The following is an 18,657-nucleotide window of genomic DNA, read 5'->3' as shown; positions in this document are numbered from 1 at the left end:
TAACAAGGAATTTCTATTTTATGGACTTGATGGACATTTTTTTAAGCTAATAGTATTTATACTCAGTATTACTTGGAGTGATTTTAAATACACAAAAAGTCGGTTTAAATGTCCTAGGCCAGGGGAACATATACTGTAGTGCAGTTTATTTAGCATTGCCTGTCAAATGGTATCAAAGCTCTCTTATCTTTGTGAGACCATCGCCACACATGAAAGGCTTTTGGAAACTGGGGCCTTGGTGTGTGAGAGACAATATTGAATGGCAGAGTCCCTTGTCGAGAGGAAAGGAATCTTTCATTTCTAAAAATGTCCTTTTACATGTGCCTCTTTATGTTTGAAGGGAGCAATGCTGATTCCATGAGCTTTGTGGCATACATTAGGGACCTTTTAAAGGGGTGATTTCATTTGGCCTGGTGTTCTCCAAGCTCTCCATACAGCTGAGGCCACTGTGGAAATGGCACTACACTCATGTAGACCAATCAGTGTGAGGGACCAGAGAGGCCGGCTGACGGGGCTTATCTGAAGTGACCTCATTCCCATTTCACTGTGCTTTTGTGGGTCAGAACTCTAGTTGCCACACTGGGTCTGTCTGTAACTGTGGTAGAACACGTTCCTAGAGAATTTTCTAAGGTAGAGACTTTCCTCTCCCCATTTCTGTTTTGCTTACCTTAGAATTTCTCTCCGAACACATTTATGAACTTGGTATTTTAAAAGAAGTTATTCTTGTATAAGTTGATGGAAATATTAATAAGCATTAGTAAACATATTTGGCCAATTGTGGTCGTTTATAGAAAATTTTGGGATAAAACATAGACGTGGCATATGTAGCTCAGGAATGCTGTAAAAGAGTTTACACTAGGAGTCACAAACCAGAAAGTCTTTGTATAAAATGATCAAGATTGTATTGCTGGAGTAAAATATTTAAATTTATTTAGCTTACTATTAGAATCAATAAAACATATCATCACCTTAAATCAGTTGCTTTTCTTAGAGTCCTATGTCTGTCTGTCTGTCTGTCTGTCTGTTGGTCTCTCTCTCTCTCTCTCACTCTCTTTGTCTCTTTGTCTTTCTGTCTTTCTGTCTCTCAGTCTCTCTGTGTCCTTCTCTCTGTCTCTGTTTCTCTCTGTGTCTGTGTGTGCATGCGTGTGTGTGTGTGTGTGTGTATGTGTGTGTGTGTGTGTACACTAAACCAAGCTTTCTACACACTGGGCAAGCATTCCAGCCATAGGCAGGCTCTGAACCTGAGGATGACCTTGACTTCCTGATCTTCCTGCTTCTGTTTCCCAACTGCAGGATTGCATAGGACCACAGTCACACCTGGTTCTTCCTTAAAGTCTTCTTTTCTGATTGTTTCTGTTTTGGGGGTCATAGACAAAGTTAAAGACATCTCTATGTTCTACACAATCCTTTGTACCCAATGCAGATTTGTTCCTAACCTGTCTATTTCAGGAGGTGTGATCCTTGTGGGGTTTGTTGTCATTTTTTATTTCATCAAGATTTGAACCCAGGATCTCCTGTATGCCCTGCCTGCCAAGTTCTTCTACTTCCTACTTCTAGCAATACCCTCAGAAGGACGGCATTAACACAGATGCACAGTCAATTCGGAGATCAATCAGAATGTCAGAACCTTAGAGGGAAGGAATTGAGTGACCTGTTGTAGAGAAACTGTAAAAATCAACTGACTTTGTTTAAGCAGTTACAGACTTCAGCTATCAAAAATGCGAGGAGGGTTGGTTTTACTGCAAATATTTTTATTAATATGAAACTAGTTATAGGGAATAAAAGCTCTCAGTTCTCAGTGAGAATTAATTAAGAGCATGTTAACAAAGGGGACTGTAAGTGAGACTGCTCCTTCACCCAGCTCACTGAAGACCGTATGATCGAGATCTGCCTCACTGAGCCTCCTGATGCACTTGTCATAATTAGAGTCGCTCTTCGAGAGCTGCTCGTCTTTATTGAGTTGTTTAGTAAGACTATAAAACCTGTCAGTGAGTGAAAATAATTGCCACGTTTTTATGGCCACGCTGATGACAATCTATAGTTCAATTTTATATGTGTGTCTCTTGTGTTTGTGTGTTTGTATTATGTGCTCACCTTCTCTTATGGCATAACAAAAGAGTGTATAAAAATCCTGGGTTTGATTTTCATAAAAATTTCACCAGCGCCCCAAATGGGACTTTAAATTGCAGCATTGGTTGATGTTTGATTCAGTTGTCATCAGAGTCTTCACCTTTCTAGTCAGGTTTTAAATCATGCATGTGTTACTGTAGGCCTGTCTGCTCCTGTCGTGCTAAGTTCTGCAGTGACTGTTTGTTTTTGTGTACATACAAGTGGCCTGAACATTTCATTATATATTTTTTCCTCTCTTTTCTAGTTGGACTGATCCAGAGGTTTCTTGTGCTTCAGATTTACATACCCCTGGGACAGGACTTCTCCACTGAATTACTGTAAGATATACAGGACCTCTTTGAATGTTTTATGTACATTAGACATTTGATCAATTGAACCAGTACAAACATTAATTGCAAGTGGCAGGGTTTTTTTTTTTTTCAATAAATAGTAGTGACTTACCAGGTTGATGTGAAGTAATTAAGATAATTTAATTGTATTTCTTGGATATCGCTGTACTGTATCATTCCTTGGGAGAAAGAAGGCAGGTCTTACCTGTTTCAGAAGATGTGATGGATTATGATTTCACTTTGTCCTGTGTCTTAGAAGACCTATAGTTGGCTTACCAATTCTACTATGATTGAAAGACTTCTTAATACTATTTACTGTAGTTTTGACACATTGGTTTGTTTTGCGAGTGTAGAAATGGCTGGGAGTCTGTTTATTTTCATTGACCTTGCAAGATTATTTAGTAAAAGTGAAAAAAAAATACTTTTAGTCAGTTGAACTATGTGTTGTGTGAGATAACAGTAGTAATGCAAATAATATTTAATTTGTAGCTTATACAGAATTGGATATTTTCTAAGATTTCTTGATGAACTTATGCATTTTAAATAAACATTCATTACATGTTTTGTTTCTAATTAAAAGCTATACACAGTTTAAGCTCAGGCATTTGTCTTCTCTTCTGGACAAAAGTGAGTTTCTAATGAAGACAGTTTTACTCTAGCTTTATCAATGTTTAATGCAAACTAAATGAGAGAGAGAGAGAGAGAGAGAGAGAGAGAGAGAGAGAGAGAGAGAGAGAACACATTCTTAGTATATGAGAGTTATTAATTATTCTCTGCACCAGCTAGGAAATCAGTGACTTTTAAGTTGCCCAAGAATCTGAATTCAGATAGCTTTCAGACACAGCCTTGTTTTCTTGAGTAAAATTTAGACCGATGGAATACAATACACTTTGGTTTTACTCAACCTTAAGCCCCTGTGAACTTATAAGATCTTCTTTTATCATCTTCCCTAGCCACAGCATTCTTTAAAATAGTTCTTAGAGAGAGAAGACCAAAGCATCATTTGATGCTCTTATGTACCACTTCCTGGTTTCTGCAGAAAAGAGCATTTTCGGGACTCTAAAGGCCCGGAAAGTGCTGCTGAAAGCTTTATTTGCAGCACAGGGGAAAGTGATTTCTGAGTTGAAAGAAGGCAAATTATGTGTCAACCTTGTAAAGCTCTTTACATATAAACTCGAGTCTGCTCTCCCTTTACCTGGACCTCACCACCCACGCTTGGAGCCTCTTCAGAGCTGTGTTAAAGATGTTCCCGGTCGGCCTTTTGATCAGAGACCTATGAGTCCCTTGGCTGGACCTTAGAGCAGGATTCCTTGCCAATGAGACCTCCTGTTTTCTTGGCAATTATTAAGCTTTATTTGTGCATAAGCACTTGAGCATATCACCCTAGACTAGGTCACAGGCTATCTTAGTTAATTTAAATGACAATTAAAGTTTTAGTTATTAAGAAGCCAACAGGTATCTTTAACCTGGTCCTAGCAGGAGGGAAGGTGGTACCTAAGTCCACCCAGCTACTCTTTGCTGCCATACTGCTAGTCCTCTCCTGCTGTGTGTGTCCGTATGGGAAGCAGTTTTGAGATGAGTTGGGATTAATGATTAGATTGCAAATATGGTTCACTATAATCGTTGATTTCTATGTTCTCATGTCCATATGAAAAGTGAGTTGATTTTCTAAATGATTTTGGTTTTATAATTCTAGGAAAGTAAGTTCTGGACAAAAAGGTTAAAATTATTCAGTAACATGGGTGAGCACTTTCTGTCCTGGCCAGACTGTGTCAGTTTATCTTTTATGGATGGAATTTGTTACTTATAGTCAAAGAATTCTGTTTCATGCAGAAATGATAGGGACCATGTTTTCAACAAAAGGAAGACAGAATGATAGGTATAGATTTTCCTTCTAACACGTTTTCCCCCTTGCCTTAAATGAAAGGGCTTTCTTTCAGTACTCTTCCTGTTGCAGTGTTCATAGCAGTGTAGCCCTAGGCTATTTTAAATAATCCATTTCCCTAACAAGCTTGGAAAGTCACCTAGCAGAACCATATCTAGCTTCTAAATTTCTCCAGTGTCAGATCAGGGAAAGGCATTTTGTTTCACAAAGGTTTTTGTTGTACATCAAGAGCTTTTCATAAGTGTAGTCTTGTCCGAAAGTTTAGGAGTTGAGCCATCATGTCTTCAGCCTCTTCCTGTGTCTTTTATGCTGCCCGGATGATTTATTGTGTCCAGGAGGACATGGTGCACAGGGACTGGGAGATGCTTTAGAGCCAGCAGCTGCTCAGCTTGAGGGCTTCTTCATTCAGTGAGAAATTACTAAAGACCTAGTATTGTCAGGCAGTCTGCTGCCCCAGGGATTTGAAATACCTTAAATCTGCACTGGTCTCCCACCCTCGCTGCTGTTTTTCCTACTTCCCAAACACCATTACCATCGTCTGGGTTGTTCCAGCTTTCTCTGGCCTTCCCAGCTCCCTCCCTCTACTGTGTCCACATTGACTGCAGTCACTGTGAGCTGTCTCAAGAAAACAAGTGGGGATTTCCACAGGTGAGCCATGGATGAACGCCTATGGTCTTACCATTCTGTCTGCATGTTCTGGTTCACCTTTTTCCCTTCTCAGACCCTCCCCTCTGAGTGTTACTGCTCAGGCCCCATATCTTTCCATCCTCGTGGTTCTAGTCCTTCCTTGCAAGCCAGGTGAGGTCCCATTTTTTAGATTCTGATGCACAATTAATTTCTGTCCCTAAGTTATCCTAGCCAGTTCCTACTCTGAAGAGCTTCTTTGTCCAAGAGGCTTTTTTAAAAATCCTCCCTTCAAACTAAAGGGAGGATTCCATCTCTAAGGACCCTTTCTAACACCTCGCTTGTCTCCTTTATTGAAACCCTAAGAGAGCCTAATTATGGACTTAGGTGATAGAGTTTTGAGTTCCATGAAGACAAGACCGTGTGTACTGGACTCGGCACACTGTTCTGACACTTAGCAGTGGTTCTGAATTATGGGTGCATCCATTTACATCTCAATAAATGTTAGGATGACAGAGGAACAAGCTCCACAGGGACTGTGAAGTGTAAGGTAAAAGAAAGGATGCTGACAGATCTACAGGGGAACTCTGGGAAACTTAGTGGTAGATTATGTAATTTGTCTCACCTATGGAGTGACAGTAACAACCCTTCATGGGTACATTATGGATGCTAAATGAGAAAATTAATGCAAAGTAGTAATAATTTCTACTTATTAAACATGATATATCTAGGAGTTACATTATCATTCTGGAAAGTTAGCTTATTTTAGTTTAATAAATACAAAAAAAATAAGCTGCCTGACAGGTCATAATATTAGCCATTTGGTCATTGATTAAGCTGAAGTCTAAAAGATGAAGGGACTGGTCAGGGCATACAGTCCTATTAATTCCTAAAGCTGGGGTGCAGATGCTTAGTTTATGGTGAGGACCTGTGCTGCACATCACTGCCCCATCCTGATGCTCTTCTGACTGTACACATACAGTGAGAGTAGATACGCAGAGGATCCTCCATTTGAATCTTAGCACAAGATGAAGGTGCAAAGCCTCATGCATCTTCAGGTGCTTCTCATAATGTATACTCAGAGAAGGAAAAGGCTTTCTCGCTGGGCTTTTCCACTTCACTCCTGTGAAGGAAATAAATGATTGACTTGAACTTTTTGCTATTGTTGTTTTTCCTTTTAATCTGTTTTGAAAACCGAGAAGACAACCTGATTATTGATTCTTTGCTTTGGTTCCTGTGTAGACCTCCATTTCTTTTAAACATCAAAGAATGCTGTCATTCACCATCTGTACTCATGGCTAAGAAGGCTGCAGACTATTCCAAGATTCAAGGAGAGTCCCATGTATTTAGCAGTGTAGTAGCAGAAACCTTATTGAACTTTTTAGTATGGGTGTCAGCCCACAGCCCTGCTGTCAGCCTGTCCCCTACATTTTAACAAAGGTCATTTTGAATTGTATTAGTTGCAGTTTCCCAACGTATTTTAGTGTAACTTTGTCCAACTGGCCTGACTAAACAACAGTTTTGTAAATCTTTTTTCCTTTTTGTAGCTTTCCATGCTGTATTGTGCTGCACTGTTGGGCAGCAGTTATAGGTGCTGATACCTGGTGCTCAGGAGGAGCACCCGAACCTGCTCTGCTGGGGAAGAGCTCACTGTATCTTGATTAGAAATCCACCATTGCTCTACTTCATGCCATCAATTATACTGAATGATTTTGCATTCACTTGGGCAGACACTGTTAAGCCGCGTTAGTTCTTTTCTCTGTCCTGATTCTGTCATTATCTCGGTGAATCCTGAGATTTTGGACTGTTATATGGCCAATGAATTGACATGATTTTTTTTTCAGCCAGATCAGCCAGTGCTTTTTCAGTATGTGGGTGGAAAATGCTGTGAACGCCCATGTGGTAGTCTTGATGTGCTTTTGGTAGAGATTAAGGTTCTCAGCCCATGGGTCTTAGAGAATGTTATTGCTACAAGGTTTCATATATTGGGCCCTCAGCTGTTGAAGGTGTTGCTTGTGTTTAGAACCTGACAAAGGTAAGAAGGAAACACTAGGTTGTTTTTTTTTTTTTTTTTTAAAGATTCCCTAAGAGAGTGTGTAGCTTCGGCATCCTTCAATGGTGCACTGCCACAGTCTAATGCTGAAATTGTATCCGAATAGAAGCTAGAGTTCAGGAATTCAGCCTGGGATTTATGTTTATTCTAGAATTTTTCTCTTGTGTTACCCATACCCAGGTGCATAACCTTGGGCATGGCAGCTACAAGTGTATGGCCGTTCTTCCTCGCTAAGTGGGAATATGAACTGTTTGTGGTCATAGTTAACTGTAGACAGTTTTTCTCTGTCTTTCCTAAGAGATTTTAGGGCCCTGTAGACTTCATAGCTGCCTTTCCCAACTCTATATTATAGAAAATTGAAACATCCTACCAAACAAAACTCTACCCTCAGGCTAACTTAGTGAAAGTTTCACTTACATGACCTTTTCTAGTTTGTACTTAGTGAAGCACAGAAGTCAGAAAAGACTTTGTGCCTGCCTTTGCCTACCTCAGCCACATCAGAAACAGCAGACCCGCTTGCAGATTTATTTGCTTCTGTTCCCTGCCTATACCTGACATCATCTTGGCCTCTTGAAAGCCAGCACAATTGAGAGAATACCTAGATCTGGTATCTTCAGGTCAGGGTGACATTGGCAAATGCTTTCGAGATTGTGTCCATTTAACCAAGCACAAGCCATTATGGGAATTTGCTTTCTTATCTCTTTGGTCATTTTGATGCCTTCCCTTGAAGAGCATAATGGTGGCTGTCTCACTTCCAAGTTACTTGTAAAAAGAGACGGTATCCAAACGCAAAGTATTTTAGTATTCAATGAAATCCTTTTTTCCTTCTGTGAAATCTTTTATGTTACCACTGTAAACTGCCTCAGACTGGGGGAAGTGGGCAGAAGCAGCAGCTCTCTTTACACAGATGCTGTCTCCTAGAGCAGCAGTGCATGTTTCTTGATCATTCTGAATGCATCTCAGGTCTCATCCCACCTTCTATTTTTTTTCTTTTTAAAATCATCAGTATTTAAATCTCATTATTTTAATTATATCCAATTAAATGTACTTGCATAATCAGTACACTTTGTTACATACATTAGTAAAGAGAGCACTTTAAGATGCTTTGCATACTGACTTTCTCAACGTATTAAATTTGCATGCCTTAAAATAGGTTTCATGTAGAAGTTTTAGATAACACATGTGACAGGTATATAAATCAAATGTCACATGCTTTACTTGTTAAACATGCTTGTAAAAGGTCTTTCCTCATGTCTTAATTTGGCTTTCTTTATTTATTTAAGTTATTTTGTAGCACCCTTTATGTAGCCTAGATATTTGTCCAAAGTGAAAATGAAATACCAGCAACAGAAAAATTACACATATGTATATAATTGGAAGAATTCTTATTCTGAAAAATCATAATAAAATGCTACACATTTTTTGGCTTTGTATAGTTAGTAATTGCTTCTTACCAGTAGTCAGGGTGTAAGTCAGGGTCCTGTGGTCCAGCCTCCATGAGCTTGAGAGACACTGGCCATTTATTCGCATGGTGATTCTAGGCAAGGTGCTGAACCCTCTGGGTATGACCACATCATCTGCACAACAGGTAAGAGATGAATAGCTATTTACTGGGATTTATAACTTGTGTATCTCCTTAGATGAGAGTACAGTGATATGTAATACTTAAAGCAGTCATCTGAACTATTTTAAGTTGCCTAAGAAAATTTCATGGCACTGGTTCCTGAAGAGAGACCCCTGAAAGGAGTTTTTCCTAGGAGGCTTGCATCACTGCTGACTCGGGGTCCTCTATCAGAAGGAAAAGACTGTCAGGGACAAGGGGAGAGGGAGCCTTTCCTGCTGCTGAAGTTGGGCAGCTACCAGAGAGCTCATAGTACAGTTTGGGCACCAGCAGAGTCCAGGTGACTACACCAGCTGTGAGACCACAGATGCATATTCCAAGGGGACCCAGCTGGAGACTGGAAGTTACCTGTGATTGACCGAGATTCTCTGACACTTGTGGTTGCCCTTTACCTTTCCTCAGTGGGGTCACTTAGGACGACCTAGCAAGTCCACATCTCCCAGTCGATCTTGCTTTCTTCTATCTCCTTTCAGGAGAATGAGTCTTCAATGTTGTGACACATAGTTCTATCTATCTATCTATCATCAATCATCAGGAGATATGCTTTCACTGATTTGCATCTCATTCTGTCTCACTATATTTTCTATTTATTCTGATAGTTAATTTTAAATATTCAAATAAAAGTAATTTGAAACAGCTACAAAAATGTTATGGATTTATATAGTCTTACTAATACAATGTATAGTCACATTTAATGTATTTAATGTGTTTTCATTAATATAACTCTTATAATATGAAGATGTTCTTTGTTAGTACATAAGTAATATCATGGAATTTTTCTGACTTTGATTAACTTGGCAAACATAACATATAAGGAAAATTTCCTACTGTGGGGAAATATCATAGCCATAGAGTTTTTGATTTTGAAAAAAATTTTATTAACTATGGGTCTTTAAAAAGAAATGTACTTGTGTGTGTGTATGTGCACATGAGAGTAGATGCCCTGAAGGTCAGAGGCATCAGGTCTCCAGGAACTGGCGTTATAAGCAATTGGTGAGCCATCAGACACAGGTGCTGGGAATTGAACATGGGTCCTCTGCAAGAGCAGTACCCACTCTTAACTGATGGTCCATCTCTGGTCCCTAATAATGGCCATTTGAATGTATAGATTGAGATACTTTAGAACATTTAGTTGAGTGCACCTTATGGTAGCATCTATGGAACCTTTATGGCACTTATGTCACAGTGGACATCTTACCTCTATGCCTCTACAGCCAGCTCCAACTCCAACCAGAACATGAGATATTTGAAAGCCTGAGCATACTGCATTCTCATGAGGCTACCATTAAACTTTGAATTTTTTTATCCCATTTGTAAAAAAAAAAAAAAAAAAATACTGCCAAGATATTACAATAGATTGCAGCAGAGCTAGTTGAATTATGCATTATTACAGATAGATAACATAGTACCTGATCCATAGCAATCCATATATGGTAGTTTTCTGTTGTTATTTCTAAACCTTTGAACTCCTTTTGCTGTTTTCGGTTTCTTATGTTGTGTGCTCTGGCAGCAGGGAAAAGAAAAAGTATGAAGACAAAGGTGGTTCCAAGTTGGTGAGACAGTAATAGTCTCATTCAGGATTCCATTCGTAGAAATAAAGTTTCAGAGCTAGGTAAAAGAATGTTTAAAATGATGTGATATTGATTTTGAAATGGCTGTATTACTTCTGTTACTTCAGAAACAACAATGTAACTTTCCACTGTGAAATCTTACCTACATTTGGAGATGAACATGCTTACATGTTTAGGATGAGTACAGGAGCCAGTGCTTCACCAAAAGGTTGCCATCCATGGGTATAGTTCAGTCTCTTTAAAGCTGGATAGCAAGACTTAGTTAACTGAAAATGACATTGCAAGTTTTGGTCACATTCAAAATTCTGTGTTTAAGGTAACTGAGTATCTGCTTTAATTTTAAAATGATTGGAATTTTAAGTTATAAAAGTTGGTCTTGGGCAGTGAGCGCTCTGTGCAAGGTCTCTATAGAGTTGGTTGTCACTGGGCATCGTGGGCTTTTCTGGGGTTGATCCTAGCTAGCTCTCCCTCTTAGCTAACTCGATTTCCGTCACTTGCTGTAACCACCTTGGTACTGAATTCCTCACTTACTCTTATTTTGCTGGCTCAGGTTTTTATCCAACCTAGTTTTATTCCTTTACCTTTTACACATTAGCTTTTCCCTAAGGGCAAAGCAGACTGTACGCTGTATTTGTTACTTTCCTGCTGCAATAGAAAATCTTAACCCCCCCCCCAAAAAAAAAAAAAAAAAAAAAAACCAAAAGGTTTGTTTTGGCTCATGGTTCAGACAGGATGAAGTCCGTCATGGCAGCAAAGGCTCAACAGTGGCAGTGTGAGGCCGGACTGCCAGTTAGGAAACAAAGAGAAAACAGGAGGAAGAGGGGGCCAGGCATTTAACCTCAAAATCTACCCCCAGTAACAAACTTGCCCCAGTAAATCCCCACTCCCCAAACAGTGGCACCAACTGGGGACCAAGTGTTCAAACGTGAGCCTATGGGAGATACTTCTCATCGGGTCTGATATTGATCCTCCCAGGTTATTCCCTGGGTCCTCTGCTAGTCAGTTATAAGTTTCTGCTTCCTAGGTGTCTTCATAGTTGTAGACATGATTTCTTTGAAGGCAAGGACTACATCTTAGACATTATTTGTGATCTCCATAATACAAAGAAGAATTGTATATGCGTGGTGAGTTCTTAACGAGATTGCTTGTATTGTACTATAGTGAAATGTTTTGATAAACTCTACGTTGCTATAAGTATAAACAAAGAAGAAATAAGTCACAGTAAGAAAGTAGACAATAATTAGGACAGGGCTTTGGTCCGCTTTCCTTCCTCAGTCCTGTGTTTCTGAAAAGCTAGTGAGTCACCATAATTCCCTTTTCCACTCTCCCACCCATGTATGGAGCAAGCCTCTGCTAGCCACACTTCACAAGATGACAACTGTATCAATGGGGAAGGTTACAAATGGGAAGGAGAAGTGAATTTTCTCAAAATGGTCATAAAAGTGATTTTCAAGGCTGGACTGAAGCTATGGAGCACAACGTGTAACTGAGATGGAAACTGTTTCTAAGCCTATAGTAGAACTCCCCGAAGACTACTTTAATTAAATCCAAGCAGTTTCCCTGTTTATTGGAAGACTTTAGTGATCTTACGTTTTCTATCTGCTTCATACTTAAAAGGCTATTACAATAAACGGTTCAAAACAATGACAATGAATTCTCAGTATGGTTGGAGGTGGGCTGCATTTGTTAGCGGTAAATAGAAGCAGCTGCTCTGCGTAATACAGTCTTCCTTTTTCCCTAAGGTTAAATGCTATTGATTTATAATATGGAAATTAAATATCTGAGCATTATTAAAAGTAGTACATTATTATTGATATGCCACAGTGATTTCAAATAAATATACAAATCAGCCATATTTTCACAAGTGCTGTGTTAGCATACATAACAACCTTTAGCAGCCCAGTTTTCAGTTATAGGCAATCCATAAATCTTATCAATTTCCTGATTTTCAATAGAATAAAAATGCTGAGGCCCCCAAAAAAGAAAGGTTTCTCTTATTCCTGAGCCCCTCTATCCCGTGTGTGTGTGTGTGTGTGTGTGTGTGTGTGTGCTGTATTTGGCTGTGTAACCTATGCCACACAAGAAATCAGCTACCTTTCTCTGTCACCAGCAGTCTTGAGAGTCGGTCTCCCTAACTGGAAGCCTGGAGCTTCACCATTTCAGCTAAGCTGCTGCGCCAGCAAGCTCTCAGATCCAGTCTGGTTACAGTGCTCTCTCACCCCCAATGCTGGGGTCACACCCATGCCAGGCTTTTCACATGGGTTCTGGGAAACCAAACTCAGGTCCTCATGCTTCTAGAGTAAGCACTTAACCTACTGAGCCATCTCCTTAGCCCACAGTCCTCAGGCTTCTTAGTGGCAAGACTGGGTCTAAAATCCTAGGCTCCTAGCTAACTGGCTTTCTAGTTTCTTACCTAACACACACACATACACACACACACACGCACGCAAACACACACGTTTGGGGATCGAACACAGGACTTCATGCACACTAGGCAAATGTTCTACCCAGTGTGACTCCCCAGCCATTCCCTGGATATCTGTGCTGTCTTTTAGCACTTGTGGTGCAAAAGGAAGATAAGGTAACCTGATTTCATAATCATGGGTTCTGACATATTTGTCTGTAGGCCTCAGGCTTTGATCAAAAGCAACTGAGATGGCTCAGTGTGATTACCATAGGAGTACTTAGATTTTTGAACCAGCTGTTCTTGTGAAGAACAGCTTGTGTATGTTCCTGTGTCTACATACACTGTCTAGTTATAGAATAAGTACTTCAGGGCCATTTTCACAACTGGTGCAGCCCAGGCTAGTAACTCTGCAAATATCAAAGTTGGTATCAGCAATGCCTGGTGAACTCTCCCATCTCACAATCAGCACTACCACTTCAACCACAAGCAGAAGTTATACATAGTGTACCCCATACACTGTGTACACCACACGTCTGACATGTTAGTGTTTACATTTCTATATGGCTTGCGGAGATTGTGGGTCTCCGGCTCCAATATGATATACTATGTCCCCACATTGCACTAATAACAGCCAAAGAAGTTTACAGAAGTATTACACTATGGTGCCTAACTGGAAATAAACTCAGTGTTGCATAACAAACTGATACTACAAGAAACTTTTCAAGAGAAGGTCACTAACCAAAAAGACCTACCCCATGAAAGTGGTAGAGAACGCCATCCTACCAGATGTTCAAATATCACCATAGTGACAAAAGAAATGTGAAATTTCCAAGAATTATTATACATTCTAAAGATGTTAACTCTAGTAACAGGTCCCTAATGTACCTAAATAGCTGAAATGCCTGATAAATAAGAAAAAAGACTTAAAGGAGCTCACTAAGGTCCCGTAGAGTCTATATAAATGTTAAACGTGATGAGGAAGACAATGCAGGATGTAAGTGAAAAATTCAGCAACAAAATGACCCCATCTCAGAAGTGAAGAGCTCTCTGATTCAGGTGAGAAGTTCAGTCAAAAGCGTCACCCGCAGACTAGATGGAGGAAACGGATATTGGAGCTTTACACGATTTTTATTTTTTTGTATTCTATAAGGGGTAGGGGCACAGTGAAGGAGACACTCCAGGTCCTCAGGATATGACCACATTAAATTACCAAAATCTATTCCTGGCATGCCTAAAGGAGAGGGGATTAGGATTAAGAACATAGAAAGTCTATTGACTTAAATAATAGCAGACAACTTCTCTTATCTTGAAAACCACACAACATATATGCACAAGGGGCTTATAAAACTTCAAATAGACTTGTGACCAGAAAAGAACCTTGCCATAACGTATCAAATAGACAAGAAAGACAAATTTTAAAGTCCTCAAGAGAAAAGTACCAAGGAAAACTCCCTAAGCTATTAGTGCATTTCTCAGGAGAAATTCTACAGTCCAGGAAAGCATGACCATTAGTTCTCTTGTTGCTGATACAAAATGCCCGATAAAGGCAACTTAAAAAGGAAGAGTTGGCACTGGAGAGGCAGCTCGATGCTTGAGAGCACTTACTGCTGCCTCAGAAGGCCCAGGTTCACTTCCTAGCACCCACGTGGGAGTTCTCAACCATCTCCTGACCCCTTCTTGGGAGTCTAATAACCTTTTTGACCTCCCTGGGTACTAGGTACACATTTGATACACATATAGGCATACAGGCAAAACACTCATATGTTTAAAATCTTAAAAAGTAATAATAATAGATAGATAGATAGATAGATAGATAGATAGATAGATAGATAGATAGATAGATAGATTAGATAGGCAAGCAGGCAGACAGACAGACAGACAGACAGACAGACAGAATTTATTTTGGTATACAGTTGGAAGGGATACAGTCTATCTTGACCAGAAAGGTATAGTTACAGAAATCTGAGGTGATACCCACAATCAGAAAGCAGAGAGGAACCATATGTCTCGATTTGTTTCCTTCTTTTTACTTAAACAGAACCCAAGTCCATGGAATAGTACTGCCCCATTAAGATTAGGTCTTACCTTCAATTAAGCCTCATAGGAACACCCTCATAGATACAATGGGAGGTGATTCAATAAAATTGTCAATGAAGGTTAATTATCACAAGTCCACTCCTTGTCAACCTGACACCCAAACACATCACTTTTTCACTATTACCAGATGGAAGACTTCTATTTCAAGTCATGAGTGAGAAAATAATTGTCAACTTAAGTTACTGTATTTGTCAAGGCTGCTCTTCAAAAGCAAATAATGAAGACTTTCCAAGACAAGCAAAATCTGAAGGAATTTCTGTCTAAAAATCCAGCCTTATAAAAGGTGTTTGAGAGATTCGTGAATCCAGAAAGGGAAGGAAGACAGGTTGATAGTTTGGAAAGTATAACTTAAAAAAAAAAAGAAAGAAAGAAAAGAAAAGCTACTCAAAAGATAAATACAAAACAAAACAGAAATCATCATACATTATCGATAAAGTAAATCATCCGTCCACAAGTAAGAAAAGAATCAAAGAATATTCAAAACAAGTAGAAGAGAATCAGTAAATGGCAGGCATAAATATATACCTTTCAGTAATAATTTTAATCTACATAAAGTCATTAATAATTCTCTCAGTAAAAGAGATGAACTGGCTAAGTAGTTTAAAATGCGAGGCAGAACAATTATCTACAGAACAAGAACTATTCATCAGCCAGACACACAGACTGAGGATAGAAAAGTCTATTAGCAGGCAAGTAGAATACTCCAGCAAACAGAAGAAGCTTACATGTTTCACATAACTATATGAAAAAACACAGAATTTAAGATAAACACAGACGATGTTAAAGGTCTCTAAATAATAAAGGTAGCAGTTCATCAAGACTATAAAGATTGTAAATCTTTATATACCTCATGTTGGCACACTGAGGTTTATACAGCAAACACTGTTAGACCTAAAAGGAGATATGGGCTGTAATATAATAATAGAGGGCATATTAGGACTTTGCTGTCATCAATAAATCATCTAGACAAGAAGAAACAAAGATCCATATTAAACTGTACTGTAAATCAAATGGATTTAGTGAACATTTTCAGAACATTCCATTTGAACACATATTCCTTTTGCTGGTACACAGAACTTTCCCTGGAATAATATATGGTGGGCCACAAAACAAGTTTTTAAGAACTTGAAGTCATAACTTGTTGCTTTTCTGATCACATGGAATAAAAGTTCACAAGAGAAACTTTAAAAATTTTAGAATACATGAAGATCTAAGTAGACACTTTATTTTTTTTTTTTTATTTTTCTGAGATCAAGTTTTTCTATGTAGTATTTGCTGGCCTGGAATTTATTACTATGCAGCCTAGGCTGGCCTAGAATCACAGAGATGTGTCTGCTTCTGCCTTCCAAGTACTGTGATTCAAGATACCTAACACCATGGCAATCACATGGCACTTCTGAATGTTCAAGTGGATCACTGAAGTCAGAAGGAAACAAAATGTTTAATCCCTTGAAATATATAAGAAAGGAAACATGGCATTCCCAAATCTATGGTTATAGCAAAAGTGATATTAAGTACTCTGTAATATCAAGAACCTACATAAGGACTTAAGAAAATATTCAACTAAATAGCCATGATTGCTTAGAAAAGCAAGAACAAACCAAACCCCAAAGCAGTAGAAAGAAGCAAGTGGGGATGTGGAGATGGCTCCTTGAGTAACACGATTGCTCTACAAGCCTGAGGACCTGAGCTGGAATTCCTGGAACCCACAGAGAGACAGATGCATTTGTACCTGTTTAATCCAGTGCTCCTGGATGAAATGTATTGAATTTGACACTAAAATGTGGGATCCCATGTTCATAGATTGGAAGGATTAATATTGTCTACACTGCCCAAAGAGAACCACAGGCTTCCCAACAGAAGAGGACCAGAGAAAAGCAATTGTGAAATTTATATGGAAGCGCAAAAGACCCCATGTTAACCAATATCACTGTAAACAAAAAGAGCAAAACTTATAATATATTATTTCAGGACACATTTCAGAGCCTGTTTTGGCATAAAACCATACAGCCCCATAGAAAAGACTAGTGGCCCCAGAAATCAGGCAAAGATCTACAACCAATTGGTTTTTTAGAAAGTTGCCAAAAATATTTTGAAGAAAAGTCTCTTTAAGAAATCTTGCCAGGCAATCAGGGTATGTACATGCAGAAAATTAAAATTTGTTTTCACTCACCATATACAAAACCAATCAATACAGGTCAAAGACTTAAAATAAGACCTGAAGCTCTGAAAGGTCTTGAATTAGTTACTCTCTGTTGCCATGATAAAATACCATGAACCAAAAGCAACTTAGAGAAAAGGGTTTATTTTAGCTTATGGTTCCAGATCGTTGGTGTGGTAGTTGGAATAAGAACTGAAGGAGCTGAAGGAGTTTGTGGCCCCATGAGGAGATCAACAATGCCAACCAACCAGAGCCGCCAGGGTCTAAACCACCAGGCTGGGAGCACAAAGGGAGGGACCTGTGAATCCAGCTGCATAGGTAGGGGAGGATGGCCTTGGTCCCATGAAGACTGGATACCCCAGTGTGGGAGAATTTGAGGGTGGAGAGGTGGGAGTGGGTAGGTGGAGTATATCCTCATAGAAGCAAGAGGAGGGGAGATGGGATAGTGGGGGTCCTGGGTGGAGGGGACATGAGGAAAGGGGATGACATCTGAAATGTAAATAAAATATCCAATTTAAAAAAAAAAAAAAGAACAACCCCCTTAGGTACTAGGAGTGGGATATTGCTGTCACAGTCCTGACCATGCTTTCTTTAGAGAAATATGGAACTCTGGGAGTCCGGATTACAAGAGGCAGTTGAACAGTTTAAGCGAGGCTTAATGAGCCATCCTAGTAGGAGCATGGAAGACAGAGGTGCTGAGGGTGATTTGACCTGTAGGAGCCCACTTAAGTTTTCAGAGGAGAAGAATATTGGTAAGTGGTTCAGAGACCATTCTTGTGCAAAGAATGTGGCTGTTTTTTGCTTTTGTCCAAAAACTCTGCCTGAGGCTAAATTGAAGAGCTTGGGATTCATAGTGTTGGCAGAGGAGCTATCAAGACAACGTAATATTGACTATGTCGCCTGGTAGTGACCACTTTTATGCAGATCTATAATGAAAAGGAACAAACTGAGTAAGGAAAAATGCAAATAAACAGTTTGAGGAGAAAAGGAACACCAGGAAGTATCCTGGAGGTTAAGTCCATTGCTCAGGGAGGTAAGTTTAGAGGGAAGGCTGATGGAATAAAGGGAGTGGACCTCAGGTCAGGACTCCACTGAGCTCAGCCTCCAGCTTATGAGAAAAATCAAAACAAAGCTTAAGGAATAGAAGAAACCACTGGAAACAGAAAGCTGATGCAAATGTAATAGAATTAGGAGGCCATGTTCTAGCATTAGCAAGCAACAGAACTTTGGCAGCTTTGGGCCATATGGTTCAGTCAAGGATACAAGGAGGGGGGTTGGAATCTCCCTCCACAGCTAAGAAAAGCTGTCAAGGCCAGACATGTGTCAAGGGAGTGATTGTATGGGGTCCCAGAGAAGCCCTTGAGTGAAGCTTTGAAGGTGAAGCCTGGGTTGCCAAGATTTTAGAGATGCCAGAGTCATGCATGGGACACTTGCTAAGGAAAGCTCAGGCCTGGTGTGGAAACAGCCCAAGAGAGAGAAATGTGTTGCAGCCAACGAAGTTGAAAGAAGTTGGAGATCTGAAGAGCACTTTGATGTCAGACATGGAGATGCTGATTTACCCTGCTAGTTTTCAGTCTTTGGTCCAGTATTTCCTCACTCTGCTCCATTTCCTCCCCCTTTGGAATGGTAATGTTTATTCTTTGCCATTATATGTTAGAAGTATGTGATTTGCTTTCTAATTTTGATTTTACAGGAGTTACGGTTAAGAGATTGCTTTGAGCCTCAGAAGAGACTTTGACCTTTTGACTCTTATACAGTTTTGTGACTGTGATAGACTTT

General features: G+C 39.5%; 1 protein-coding gene across 3 annotated transcripts in view; it reads left to right on the top strand.

Moving 5' to 3' along the window:
* The window catches only part of Cfap20dc (CFAP20 domain containing), a 218,539-nt gene that overhangs the window by 10,360 nt on the left and 189,522 nt on the right, over positions 1 to 18,657 (top strand). For all 3 annotated transcript variants that reach the window (XM_034498162.2, XM_076931532.1, XM_076931531.1), the window contains exon 4: positions 2,375 to 2,447. In XM_034498162.2, the coding sequence (XP_034354053.1) occupies positions 2,375 to 2,447 (73 nt within the window). The remainder of the gene's footprint in view (positions 1 to 2,374; positions 2,448 to 18,657) is intronic.

This window comes from Arvicanthis niloticus, chromosome 3 (assembly GCF_011762505.2).
Source record: "Arvicanthis niloticus isolate mArvNil1 chromosome 3, mArvNil1.pat.X, whole genome shotgun sequence".
In the NCBI taxonomy this organism is placed as follows: domain Eukaryota; kingdom Metazoa; phylum Chordata; class Mammalia; order Rodentia; family Muridae; genus Arvicanthis; species Arvicanthis niloticus.
This window is presented reverse-complemented; position numbering and strand designations above follow the sequence as displayed.